The sequence below is a fragment of the Lissotriton helveticus genome, chromosome 6 (genome assembly GCF_964261635.1).
Source record: "Lissotriton helveticus chromosome 6, aLisHel1.1, whole genome shotgun sequence".
Classification (NCBI taxonomy): domain Eukaryota; kingdom Metazoa; phylum Chordata; class Amphibia; order Caudata; family Salamandridae; genus Lissotriton; species Lissotriton helveticus.
This window is the reverse complement of record NC_136067.1, coordinates 1,133,975,444-1,133,990,195: the sequence shown is the minus strand read 5'-3', so window position 1 is coordinate 1,133,990,195 and position 14,752 is coordinate 1,133,975,444. Positions and strand designations below refer to the sequence as shown.

The window sequence follows — 14,752 nt, the reverse complement described above, 5'->3', positions numbered from 1 at the left end:
AAGTGTGTAGTCCTTCAGGAGATATGCAGATGCTTATAAAGATCTTATAGTGGAATTCATCCTGCTGTGCGATATCGGATGTTGGCGGTGTAAAGCGAAGGCATGAGGTAAAATAAAAATAATGTTAATCCTGAATTTCTGTCCATTTCTGGACAGCAGAAATGGACAGAAATCAGGATTAACATTATTTATATGTTTCTGTGGATGTGATATGTAGGGTAGCATTTATGATGTCCTGGGCAGGTGAAGCATTTCTGCAGTCTTCGTACGGAGGAATGAAAGGAGAAGGAGATAGCAATGTGAGAAAATAGTTGAATGAGGTACTCCACAGGATGTGCTACAGGTTTAGCCAGTGGACCCATTTTCAATGGAAGTCTCAAGAGTTGCAAGCAAGATGATCCGCTTCAGTAACATAATGGGCTTCTGATCGGTCAGTGTAAATGTGTTCAGTCTACCATTGACAATCATTGTGGATGCTAATTTCTAAGCCTGATCAACATCTATGTTAGGAATATTCAAACTGGAAGGATTCACTTGAAGAGCAACAATCTCAAAGTCAATGGAGGCTGACATGAAGGATGAGGAGGAAGGGGTGATGGTATCTGACTTGAGATTTTTAAGTTTGTTCAGATGGTGGTAAACTGTGGAAACTAATCTCAGTGGACTGGAGCATGATGTTATCATTGGGAGTGGAGCATGATGTTACTATTGATAAAGCAGCTAATGAGTTCACAGACTTGGTTTCCAAAGGCTTTTGTCACAGATTTCCTGCCAAATGGAATTCAGTAGCTTTTTTGTTATATTAAAAACATTACTAAATTTATCTGACCCCACCTGGGTGTAAAATAGGATAAACAAGAGGTTAGTTGTGATAGAACCAGGCCTTTGGCTTTGATATTTATCAGCTAGCGAGCAATCAGGATTTATGTCAGGGGTGTTAAGCTTGATATTTAGTTTTGCATGCTTAGATATATCAAAAATGTACACATAACTGGGGAACTGTTTCCAACTACAATTCAGAAGAAAAATCTTCTCTACTTTGGCACACTCTCAACAGCAATGTAGAATGATAGTACTGATAAACGCCAACTGTCAGTATACAAATGGCCTAACTGGCAAACAGATTCTATTAAAAGTAAACATTATTAGCGCACAAGTCGGTGATGAGGTCCTCAACCAAGCATGCATTTAGTGAAGTGGAATTCAGTACAAATGTTTGAAAGCACACACGAGATTAAATCAACAGTGTTGTTCATGAAAGGATAAAATCCATTAATCAAGAGATAAATGCATAAAAATAATTATAATAACGCACAGGATTGTATGTACACGAAAATGAACAGTGGTATAACAGAAAAGATGTACATTACGTACACTGTGACCACAGACAATTTAAACTGAATATTCGTTATTTTTATTGCAATGGCATATGTACATATTTTTTGGAACAGGAGATCTAGAAAACACTTTAACAATACACTGGTTTAAAGAAGCAGAAATTATAACTTAGACCTGGGTGTACATACGTAAACGTTGCTGATTTCAAGTACTACGTACAGAGCCAAGTACTACTACAATAAGTTAAAAGCTTCAGGCAGAAATGTGTGGCTCTACAACAAAAGCTTCCTACTTAGTGCTTTGATGAGTAGGTAACTGCAGAAATGAATCTCACCAAATGATGTCAGGAAAGGAGGAGTTGTTTTCATCTAAGTGTCTAGAGCAGGAGATATCAGGTTACAAACCCCGAGCCCCAAGGATGCATTAATATTCCCAAAAAGCAAAGGCTATTTGCTAGTGCCAGACTGACCATTTATCTTATCAGGGAAGGGGAAAAAGCTGAAACCATTGGAAGGAGGGTGATAAAGGCCCACAGTCGCTGCCCCTCATTATGTAGCTCTCTGTATCACAGCAGGTGACAAAGAGAGGAAAACAAAGCAGAATAAACATGCCTAGTTTGCATATTTTTGCCAAGGCTGTTTTTGGTTACAAGTCTGGCCCCATTATTTACTTTGACCCTTAGTTGGAAGCTCTAGTTTTAAGGCACAGAAGAAGGAAGCTATAGTTGTGAACTTAATCCAAAGGATGATGGTGGTGTTAATATTGATGTTGATGTACGCAATAATACATGTGTGTATAAAAACGAAATCAAATCACTGTTCTCAAAATCTCCCGATATGACCTCTCCATCAGCCCGAAGTTAGAAATTTGTGGTCAGGCAAACTTTGAGACCTAGGCCTGTGGCTACTGATTGACAGATCACAGGATGGGTGGCACCTAACTAGCAGGACAAACAGGGAAATTCCAGATTAGTCTCACAGGTAGACAGCGACGCCACAACGCATGGAGGGAGACTAGCCCCAATAAAATGCACATGGCCGGAGGGGCATGCGTTCCCAAAACACCATAAAGTTAGATGCCACATAAAGTTAGAAACACTCAGCCAAACAGGACCCAGCACATGCAGCGATCACGCACGCCCCAGGCCGGACATCTGGACATGTTATCCACAGGCCCTCATTGTGTCCACGCAAGTCAAAACCCACCTACATTTGTCATCAGGTAGGAGTAATTTATGGCTCCATAACTAAGCCTACATTCCTCTCCCTAAACAGGATCCATGATTTGTTTTTATGATGCTTCAAGAAATATCACTCAAAACAATTGTACTTTGAGACAGTCAGCAGACCCCGGTGCTATAACTGTGCTCCCGCCTGTAGTGTTTGATTAAACTGTTCCTGCTTTGTCAAACGCCTCTAGTCTTTGGTTTTTTCAAGGTAAAATCATATTTGAGCAACAGTGCCAGTGGCTACTAATTAGCCCCAAAAAAACTGAGAAAGCCACAGTGAAAGATTAATGGGGCCCTGCCTTGTCTACATTTGAGAAACATTTCAGCAGGAAGATTCTGTAATATGGGAGTGGAAAGGGGTAGGGATTCCTACAAACTAGGTATGTATGATTCCTGTAAGCTAACAAGTTTGTGGAGGACATTATGGTGTGACTCTCCGACCCAAACATCCCTCCTGGCACTTCCTTGGGAATTTGATGCATTCCCGAGCATCTCACGGTGGAGTATAAACATGACTGAAACAGACATAGTTCATCATACTGTCACAAACTCACAGATCAGAAAACATGTATGCTCTTTGGTGGACCTGCACATAGTAAATACACCTAGAAGTTTATTTCAAATCCACAATTGGAGGGCTGTTTGGAGACACCTATCATGGCCTCCTTCGAGTTGTTACTTCAGCTCTGCAGAGAAGACATAACCTAACCCTTTCATAAATGAGGAGGATATTGAGAGATGGTAATGTCCCTACTGCTGTGGGTCCTTAATTTGTTCAATTAATTGCATAAAAGTTTGAAGTAGTGTATGTTGGCTCAGATACAACAACTCAGCACATATTGGATTGGAAAACATTAGAATAGCAAACAGAGAATCATTTCTCTCAAGGGGTAATTGACATATGAATATGCGATGTTACAGCGCATGCACTACAAAGCATGCAATTACAATGCGGTCGTTACAACAACTGTGTTGTTACAAAGCAAACCATTACATTGCAAGTCATTTCTACGACATGCTGTAGGGGGCACGCTGGACTTAAGAATAGAATAATTTACTATTCCAACCCCAGCGTGTGCAACTGTAGGGAAGGTGTTGAAATAGTAAATTATACTATTCCTTAGTTAAGCACGCCCCTTACAGCAAGTCGTACAAATGACTAGCGATGTAATGGCTTGCGTTGTAACAACCACGTTGTAATTGCATGTGTTGTACCACATGCGACGTAAACGCTGTTTCCCTGTACATATTAGGCTTTACAGGCTACTATCAAGCAGAAAAGCTCTCTCGAGCAGTCTAACCAGACCACTGAATACGACTGATGCATTATTGACAAACATGGGTTAGGAGGGAGTACAAAGAAAAGGAAATGGTATCTTTCTCCAATCACCACTACCAGTTTTTGGGTTTGGCATGAAGCTGAAGTGAAAGAAGAGTTCACTAGTGTTCTGCATTTTAGGGACATACATTTCCAGCTTGGCCAGGATAGGGGGCACTAGAGACGGATGGATGCAAAAAGATATGAGACATTCTCACTGAACATCAGATAAAAAATATTAAAACAAGAGAAGCAAGAAAAAGTCCTAATCAACAAATCAGAGACATATACAGCTCAACACCCGCTCCGTCCACAGACACCCCGTCGAACTCTGGAACCTCCTCGACACAACATCACCAGACATCACCTTCCTCACAGAAACCTGGATGAACGCCTCAGCCCCCGACATCGCCATAGCCATCCTGAATGGATACAAGATCACCCGGAGGGACCGTGTCAACCAAACCGGAGGAGGCATCGCCATCGTCCACAGAAACACCATCCGAATCACGACCAACTCCGACGACACCCTCACCGCCGCCGAGCACCTTCACTTCCAGATACACACCAACCCCAAGACCACCCTCAGAGGCACTCTCATCTACAGACCCCCAGGACCACGCACACAATTCAGCGAAGCCATCGCAGACTTCGTCAGCCAGCACGCCCTAACCTCCTCAGACTACATCCTCCTAGGGGACCTCAACTTCCACCTGGAGAACAACAATGACAGCAACACCGCCGCCCTACTGCACAACCTCGCCAACCTCGGACTCAAGCAACTGGTGAACACCCCCACCCACTACGCCGGCCACACGCTTGACCCAGTCTTCTCCTCCAACAAGCACGTCTCCTTCAGCCACTCCACCAGACTACCCTGGACAGATCACAGCTGCGTCCACTTCGACTTCAGGACAACCACGACCCACCACCACCCTCAACAGGTTCCCCGAAGAAGCTGGAACAAGATAACCGCAGACCAGCTCACCACCTCCCTCAGCCAGAACCCCCCCACCAACACGACAGACCCCAACGAAGCAGCCCGCAACCTCACACAGTGGCTCAACAACTGCGCCAATGACCTTGCACCGCTGAAGACTCCTCCCAGCAGACCCGGCAGCAAGAAAGCCCCCTGGTTCACCAACGACCTCAAAAACTCCAAGCAATCCTGCCGTAACCTCGAGAAAGCCTGGCGCCACGACCAGTCTACAGAAAACATTAAAGCCCTCAAGAACGCCATCCACAAACACCATCAGCTGATCCGAACCACCAAGAGGGCAACATTCAGAGAACGACTCGACAACAACGCCCACAACAGTAAGGAACTCTTCAGCATCGTCAAAGAGTTCTCCAACCCCAACGCCTGCAACAACGACATCAAACCCTCACAAGACCTCTGCGACTCACTCGCCTCGTTCTTCCACCGCAAGATCGCCGACATACACAACAGCTTCGGCGCACAGACCACGCACCCCACCACCGAACCAGCAACCCCCACCACCACCCTCTGCACCTGGACCCCGATCAGCACCGAAGACACCACCGCATGATGAACACCATCCACTCCGGCTCCCCAAACGACCCCTGCCCACACCACATCTTCAACAAGGCCGACTCCACCATCGCACCCAAGCTCCGGGACATCATCAACATCTCCTTCGCAACCGCCACCTTCCCGGAGAGCTGGAAACATGCCGAGCTCAGCGCACTCCTGAAGAAACCCACCACGGACCTCAAGAACTTCCGCCCCATCTCGCTCCTCCCTTTTCCTGCCAAAGTCATCGAGAACACAGTCAACAAACAACTTGCCGCCTTCCTCGAGACAAACGGATCCCTCGACCCCTCGCAGTCCGGCTTCCGAGCAAACCACAGCACTGAGACCGCCCTCATCGCAGCTACCGACGACATCAGATCCCTGCTCGACAACAGGGAAACAGCTGCCCTCATCCTCCTGGATCTCTCAGCAGCATTCGACACCGTATGCCACCGCACACTAATACAGCGCCTCAGCAACACCGGAATCCAAGGGAAGGCCCTGGAGTGGATCATCTCGTTCCTCTCCGGTAGAACCCAGAGAATCCGCCTCCCCACCTTCCGATCCGTGGCCTCCGAAGTCATCTGCGGCGTACCTCAAGATCCTCGCTCAGCCCCACCCTCAACGTCTACATGAGCCCCCTCGCAGCCATCGCACGCCAACACAACCTAAACATCATTTCCTACGCTGACGACACCCAGCTGATCCTCTCCCTCATCAACGACCCCGCCACCGCCAGAGCCAGCCTCCAGGAAGGAATAAAAGACGTTGCGGAGTGGATGAAGACCAGCCGCCTGAAACTGAACTCAGACAAGACAGAAGTTCTCATCCTGGGATCATCCACCTCCGCCTGGGACGACTCCTGGTGGCCCCCTGCACTGGGCACTGCCCCAAGCCCACGGACCACGCACGCAACCTTGGCTTCATCCTGGACTCCTCCCTCACGATGACCAAACAAATCAATGCCGTCTCGTCATCCTGCTTCAACACCCTGCGCATGCTCCGAAAGATCTTCCGGTGGATCCCCACCGAAACCAGAAAGACGGTCACCCAGGCCCTCGTCACTAGCCGACTGGACTACGGGAACTCCCTCTACGCTGGAACCACAGCCAAACTACAGAAAAGACTCCAGCGCATACAGAACGCCTCTGCACGACTCATCCTGGACATCCCCCGCCACAGCCACATCTCTGCCCACCTGAGAGACCTGCACTGGCTCCCCGTCAGCAAGATAATCACGTTCAGACTCTTCACCCACGCACACAAGGCTCTCCCCGACATGGGCCCCAAATACCTTAACAATCGCCTCACATTCTACACACCCACCCGCCAGCTCCGCTCCACCAGCCTCGCCCTCGCCACTGTCCCACGAATTCGCAGAGCCACCGCCGGAGGAAGATCCTTCTCCTACCTGGCAGCCAAGACATGGAACTCCCTCCCCTCCCACCTACGGCTGACCCAGGACCATCTCTCCTTCAGGAAACAACTCAAGACCTGGCTATCCGAGCAGTAACGGATCCCTCCCCTCCCAGCGCCTTGAGACCCTAGCGGGTGAGTAGCGCGCTATACAAATATGCTTGATTGATTGATTGATTGATTGATACAGGTATGAGACTGGATTTTTCACCCCTCTATCAAGGTAAAGGGCCACTATTTTACTGACCCCATTCAAGAAGCTGCAAAAAGAAACAAGCAGTTGCAATGCAATAGGTCTCGCATTAGGAAAGTTTGAGCTATTGGTATTGTAAATGACAATTTTTTTATTTATGTGTTGGGTTTGAAAATAGCGATATTAATAGCTTTGTCATTTACAATGCCAATAGTTTTTTTAACTTTCACAAACGTAACACCAATAGCATTTGTAATGCAATATGTGTTGTATTTACATGACTTAGATGTATTAATATTACAAATAATAATGGCTTTTATTTTTTTTAATAATTAATACTTAAATAAAAGTTATTGTAATTTATAATGGCAATAGCTTAAACTTTTGTAAATAACTTTTGGGAAGATTATGTTTTTATTTTATTGTGATGAAAATCCAAGAACAGAAGTGAAATATTAACATCTTTTTGTGACATTTGTAATAAAGCTTGAAACATTGAGAGAACATATTAGAACCAGTTGTTGTTGAATGGTTGCACAGAGTGATGCTGTGGCCTTCAGTGGTGCTGAGTGATGCTGTGGCCTTCAGTGGTGCTGAGTGATGCTGTGGCCTTCAGTGGTGCTGAGTGATGCTGTGGCCATCAGTGGTGCTGTGGCGTTGAGTGATGCTGTGGCCATCGAGTGGTGCTGTGGCGTTGAGTGGTGCTGTGGCGCTGAGTGGTGCTGTGGCGCTGAGTGGTGCTGTGGCGCTGAGTGGTGCTGTGGCGCTGAGTGGTGCTGTGGCGCTGAGTGGTGCTGTGGCGCTGAGTGGTGCTGTGGCGCTGAGGCGCGGAGTGGTGCTGTGGCGCTGAGTGGTGCTGTGGCGCTGAGTGGTGCTGTGGCGCTGAGGGGTGCTGTGGCGTTGAGCGTTGAGGGATGCTGTGGCGTTGAGCGTTGAGGGATGCTGTGGCGTTGAGGGATGCTGTGGCGTTGAGGGATGCTGTGGCATCGAGTGGTGCTGTGGCATCGAGTGGTGCTGTGGCATTCAGTTGTGCTGAGTGAATCTGTGGCACATTGACAAAGCCAATAGGTTTCACAATTGTATTGTGCAGTTTGAGATACTAATTTGTTGACTTCCCGCAAGACCGATGTATTTGAAACATTGATGTGGCTTTTCTGTTGCATTTTTTTTCCCTCATGTATTTTTGTCCATGCTTGCTCTCTCTGCTACTGGAACAAAGTAAAATAGTACCTTATGCATTCGGGTGGGGTGCAAGGACATACCTAAATAGGCAATAGAAAAAGCTGACGCCAAATACTCCTGTTGGCTGATCTAAGATCTCTTAGACATTGTCACGATTTAGGGGGTTTCAAGGCAAAAGCAGCCAATGGCTGACAGAGACTGACCCAAAGACCCTTGAAGGGAGTATAGGTTGCAAAGTGCTTGCCGTGAATGGTGTAGGGGCTGGGAGGACTGTGACTGAAAGTCACTAAGGCTAGGTGGTATGTTCCAATCGGCCAGAGGGAGGAATTCCAAGCAACGAACAAGGCTGTAGTCAGCAGCCTGTGACGATCCTGAGAGGAGCCAAGCGCGGCTGCGAAAGCGCCGTGGAGCCAAGCCAGAAACGGCGGGGGGTGGGGGAGCGGATTCCTTTGAAGTTTTACCTTACAGAATGAAAAGGTACAATATATTTTCCGGAAGCAAGCTATTTCTGTCTGGAGTGACGCACTCTGCCACCATGTTCAGCATCAGCACAATCAGCCCGAAGTTTGATTGTGGTGACACACGGATTCCCCATTAAATTGTTTTATGCCGTGCAAAGACCTGCGAAGTACTAGTCCCGAGCCCCCTATTCGCAATAAATAACTGAAAGGTGTGTTCGCGATCATGCGACAACCGCCAAATGTGGGTGAGTTGACCGGTATGCTGGCCAGCATAATACAGTCACGGCCATGCAACTCACAACCAGGCACCGTGATAGGCAATTAGGCATGAGGCTTAAACCAAGGAAGGGCATCACAGGGGCTCGCAGTGAAGACGGGGGCCTAATTTTTAAACCTTTCTCTGCTGCATGCGTAATTCAAAAAATAAAATTCAAGCTAGCCTGGCTGATGAGGGGTGTTACCCCGAAACCGGTCCCAGGATGCTTGTTTCCGGTCCAGGGAAGACATGGCTTGGTAGTTTGGGCTGGACTGTTCCCATGAGGCACAGGGTCAAGACTAATCTGCATATAGCTTTGTCTGAACTGGGGTGGCGAATTAAGCTAAAGAATGATGATTGATTCAACTCAGATCTTTGACTGGGGGCGAGTGTCTCAAAAGTTTCTGCGCTTCGTCCATCATCTCCTTGTGTTTGTTTAATGGAGAACTTCACCATAAACTATAGTCCAGGGGATCCAGGTTAAGTTTACAATACTTGATATTTCAATTGTACTTTTGTGAAAATGCCAATAAAAACGAATTGAAGAGCACATTTTCTGTTGTGGTATCGTGTAGCAGCAAATTTTAAAAGCTGATGCACACAAGTGAAGAATTTACATAAGCGTCACAGTAATAGAATATTCACATGATCGACGTTTCAGGTGCTACGATGTTCTACTTATGACATGCTTGCTCTGTAATTTTAGTGTTTATAAATACCTCCAACTCTGGCAGAAACACTTTATCACGCTCCAGAGCGACCACCCTGGCTCCTGCATCCAGTAACGTCCGTGTTAGAATTCCAGGACCTGGAAAGGAAAATATGTATATATATTATACTATACCAACCTACAAAATGTTCAACCTAGTAGAAAAAATGTATAATGTTACCTTCATGGTAACTCAGTTATTTCTAATTCACTGCTCTCTCCTATTCTCAATCAATGAGTACATTGCCATATAGGAGGACCAGTAAAAGACTCTCAGAGCAGGTAAAACCGATGCCTCAGCATCAACTACCACATTTTCAAGTATATGTACACACCCATTCCCTTGTACAGGCATGCACCGTGGACAGTTGCTTTGTTAAATAAACATTGGCAAAGCCAATAGGTCGCACATATGCTAGAGCTATTGGCTTTGGCAATGTGTTTTAGCAATGTTGAACACCAGCGTGGCTCCTGTTCAGCATGGCTAAAGATTTGTGGCATACAGGAGAGAGGCGTAGAGTGTCAGTGTGGAATGGCGAAGGGTGGAGTAGAGTGTTGTGGAGTGGCATAGGGTGCTGTGGGTTGTTGCAGAGTACAGTGGCTTAAGAGTGCAACTGCATAGAATTCAGTGGCATAGAAAGAGTGTTGCATAGTAGAGTACATTGGTACAGAGTAGAGTGGAATACAGAGGTGCAAAGTAGAGTATAGTGCCGCAGTGGTAGAGTTGAATGATGCAGAGTGCACTTTTGCAGAGAGTTGTAGAGTGCAGTGTTGTAGCGTGGGGGAGAGCAGAGCCAAGTCGCATAGCGTGCAGTAGCACAGAGTGGTGTAGAGTACAGTGCAGTGGCGCAGAGTGACATGCAGTGGCATAAAGTAGAGCGGGCTAGTGTAGACAGTGACAGAGTGCAGTGGCACAGAATTCAACAGCATACAATGCAGCGTCGTAGTATGCAGTGGCATAGAGGAGAGTGGTGTGGTGGCTTAGTGTGCAATGTAGACTAGCATAAACGGCAGTGGCGTAGAGTATGGTGGTGTGAAGTAAACTGTCAGAGAGTGCAGTGGTGCAGAGTGCAGTGGCATAAGAGTGCATTGACAGAGTTCAGCGGCATAAAGTTCAGCGGCGTAAAGTTCAGCGGCAGAGAGTGCAGGATTGCAGTCGAGTGCAGTAATGTAGAGTGGCATAGAGTGCACGGGCTTAGAGTACAGAGGTGCAGAGTGGTGTAGAGTGCAGTGACGCAGAGTGGAGTGACCCAGAGTGGAGTGACGCAGAGTGGAGCATAGTAGAGTAGATGGTTTCAGAGTAGAGTGAAGTAGTGTAGAGTGGAGTGATGCAGGGTAGAGTGCAGTGGCGTAGTGTAGAGTGGTGTATAGTAAAATGGGTTAGAGTAGAACGTCGTAGGTAAGGTAAGGCGGTAAGGTGTAGACGGTGGCAGAGTCTCCCCTGAGCCGCTCCTGATACCAGCTAGCGCTGCTGCGAGGAAGACTGTTTGAATTTATTGAATTGCTGTGCGATTTTAAAACGGACACATTTTAAAATGTATGTACTCTTGCAACATTTTATTATCATTTATTTACATGCACTAAGCTTTCCAGGGAGTCTGCGCTCAATTGCTAGCCTGCACGCCTCGTTCCGACTCGGTGATTAGCACCGTAGAGCGAAGGGCGGACAGGCAAAAGCCAGACACACTTCCGCCTCACAAGCGGTTAGCGCTCTAGCTTACCCAAGTGTGAGGGCCATAAAGCCCTCCCACCTTATTGAGCACGCAGCGGTCGCGCGCAGGGGAACGCCTAAGGGATCGCCTAAGAGGAGCCAAAGAGTAGCCCGTCTGCGCCCGTCCACGTCAGGACGGGGCTAGGGGCTATGGGCTCTGCTCCTCGGGGATCCTCTACCACCATAAGGGCGACCAGATTAAGGTATTCTAGTTATTTTTTAAAACAACTACGTACTGCTCCTCTTAAAGGCTGCAATAGAGACTCATGGCCGTGCCCAGAGGGCTCATTTTCTTGCATAAATTGTCAGTTTCAAGCATCCCATATTGTACCAACTGCTAGGGGAAAGCAAAAAAATCCTCTGTCAGAATGCGGCTTGAAGAGTTTTCTATTGAATGTGCGCTCTTTGCCTAAGCACCATCTGGAAGTATGGGACCTTGTGTATTCATTGCAGCCTGATATATGTTTTTTAACTGAGTCCTGGATGAAGCCCCATACTGTTCCCGTTATTACGCTAGGGGTTCCCTCAGGCTATAAGTTTTTAAACTTTGACCGCCCTAATAAAATCGGGGGTGGACTAGCCATCTTACATAAGGAGGATTTGAAGGTCGTTATACTGGAGCAAATCCATTGTTCATCAATTGAAATTATGATATTTAAAATAAGCTCTGCTGCTAAAACCTTCTGGAAAGGAGCCCTTGTATATCGCCCTCCAGGACCTATGTTGGGCTTCACCCTATCCCTTATGGAAGTATTAGCACCGCATTTTAAAGCGAAAGAAAATGTTATTCTTTTGGGTGATTTTAATATTCATGCTGATATCCCTTCGCACCCAGAAACCATTGCATTATTAACCGACCTTTCCACCTTGGGCCTTGAAATGCAGAATAAGGGCCCCACGCATATAAGAGGGCACACATTGGACCTACTTTTTTCCAACTGCTCTAATATACGATGTTATCCTGCTACTCAAACAAGTTGGTCTGACCACTATTTAGTGGAATTCTCCCTATTGGGCGTACATAAACCCTCCCGTAAGCCACCTCTCTCGCCAATTTGGCGACGACAGTGGCACAAAATAACTGTAGAAGAGCTACAGAGGGTATGGAACAGACCTTCCTTCACGGAGACAGATAGTGCAGACTCGGCTCTCTCCAAACTTACTCACTCTCTTGTAAAGGCAGCTGATATACTAGCACCGTTAAAGTTGCATAAACAACATCCCACCTCCAAGCAAGAAACATGGTACACCGAAGCACTTAGAGTAGAGAAACAGGGATGTAGAAAGATTGAGAAGAAATGGAGGAAAACCCGAACTGATGAGAATAGGAAGGCACATCAAGAAGCTCAATTGAACTACTATAAAAATATTAGGCTGGCAAGGAAAAATAGTCTCATCCAGCAACTTGATGAGGCAGGTAATTCCTCTAAAGAACTTTATAAAATATTACAGACCTTTGTAAAACCGACGGCCTGTGAAAGCTCGAATGAGTTTTCCCAGTCTCTCTCTCTGATGACATCTCCATGTTTTTTGAAAATAAAATAAATGTGATCTATGATAAAATCATGAAAGCCTCCAGTCATACGAACAGTACCCCTGATCCATCTAAATCATCCATACTTGGGGACCATTCATTTACCACCTTTCCGTCAATGAATGACATTGATTTTTTCAATCTTATCAGTCACATAAAATCTGGTCTCCGGATGATTTTTTACCCGCCAAAATGATTGCTACCTTGAGTACTTTCATTGGACCCGAGGTCAAAACGGTACTAAACCTTTCTCTCAAGGAAGGGCGGGTACCGATGGAGTGGAAGAAAGCGGTGGTGAACCCCATTCGTAAGAACACGGCACACCCATGGACAGATCTTTCCAACCTCCGACCCATCTCCCTCTTGCCATACTTTAGCAAGATGGCCGAGAAGCATGTGAACACCTGTCTGTCAAAATACATCGAGGCAGTGGGGGGTCTGGACTCTTCTCAATCAGGGTTTAGACCCAATCACAGCACCGAATCTGCCCTCCTCTCAGTGACCGATACGATCCGGATGGCACTAGATGGAGGGGGCTCGATGATTCTGGTGCTGTTAGATTTATCCGCTGCCTTCGACACGGTGTCACATGAGATTCTCCTCGGCCGCTTGCGGGAGGTGGGTATAGGAGGTGTGGCACTGTCCTGGGTGGAGAGTTTTCTCACAGGCCGCACACAGGGTGTCAGATTGGGCTCCCATCAATCCATCTCTAGGGAGCTCACCAAGGGAGTGCCACAAGGCTCATGTCTCAGCCCCACATTATTTAATGTGTATGTGGCCCCCTTGGCTGACATCGTGAGAGAATATGGGTTCACCCCGGTGTCCTATGCTGACGACACCCAGCTTCTGTTCCCTTTCAAGTCCCTCACTCCAGCTATAATAAAATCTTTAGCGGATGGTATGAGGGCGGTTTCCCACTGGATGGCTATAAATTGCCTTCAGTGCAATGTAAGCAAAACAGAGGTGATGTTATTTGGAGAGGCCCCGCTCTTATGGTCCCCAGAATGGTGGCCTCTAGATCTTGGGCCAGTGCCGAGTCCAAAACAGACCGTAAAAAATCTTGGTGTGCGTTTGGATCAGGCACTGGTGCTTAAAGAGCATGCCAATCAAGTCGCCGGTTTGTGTTTCCATACCATCGGACTCCTGCGACGTGTTTTCCCATTCCTGCCTGATTATCACCGAAAGACTCTGGTCCAAACCCTGGTGGTCAGTAGACTGGACTACTGCAATGGCCTGTTCATCTCGGCCAATGAGGAACAACTAAATCATTTGCAAGAGGTCCAGAATACCGCGGCAAGACTGGTGCTCAACATCCTGCCTAGGAGTCCTTCCCGCCCGCTTCTGGACAGCCTTCATTGGCTGCCTGTTCGGCAGCGAGTTAAATATAAAATCTGCTGTACCATACATAAATGTCTTTTTGGGTCAGGCCCAAAGTACTTAACGGACAAGTTCGTTCCCTATACTCCTGGACGTTCTTTACGTTCTAGCAATCAGCAACTGCTACAGGTCCCAAGGATTAGGAGGGTAAGACAGGGTGGACGCGCCCTCTCCTATAAAGGTCCCATTCTTTGGAATTCTCTTCCACTTTCCCTAAAGATTAATTCTAATTTCCAATCCTTTAGGAAGCTTCTTAAAACCCATTTATATTCGACCTTATAACTTGCTGGTAGTTAAATTATTCAGTCATCAGTCCAACATCTGTATCAAAGCGCAAGCGCGGAGATACCCCTTCGGGGGTCGAATCCTGCGCTATATAAGAAAATAAATAAATAGAGTGGTGTAGAGTGCAGTGGTATAGAATGCAGTGGCGCAGAGTAAATACGAGTGCTATACAGTGGATTGGCGTAAAGTGCAGGGGCGTGGAGTGGTACA

General features: G+C 46.8%; 1 protein-coding gene across 1 annotated transcript in view; it reads right to left on the bottom strand.

The window, feature by feature from the left end:
• The window catches only part of TFB2M (transcription factor B2, mitochondrial), a 139,002-nt gene that overhangs the window by 100,081 nt on the left and 24,169 nt on the right, over nt 1-14,752 (bottom strand). The window contains exon 2 of the mRNA XM_078648799.1: nt 9,646-9,734. Coding sequence (XP_078504925.1) covers nt 9,646-9,734 — 89 coding nt within the window. The remainder of the gene's footprint in view (nt 1-9,645; nt 9,735-14,752) is intronic.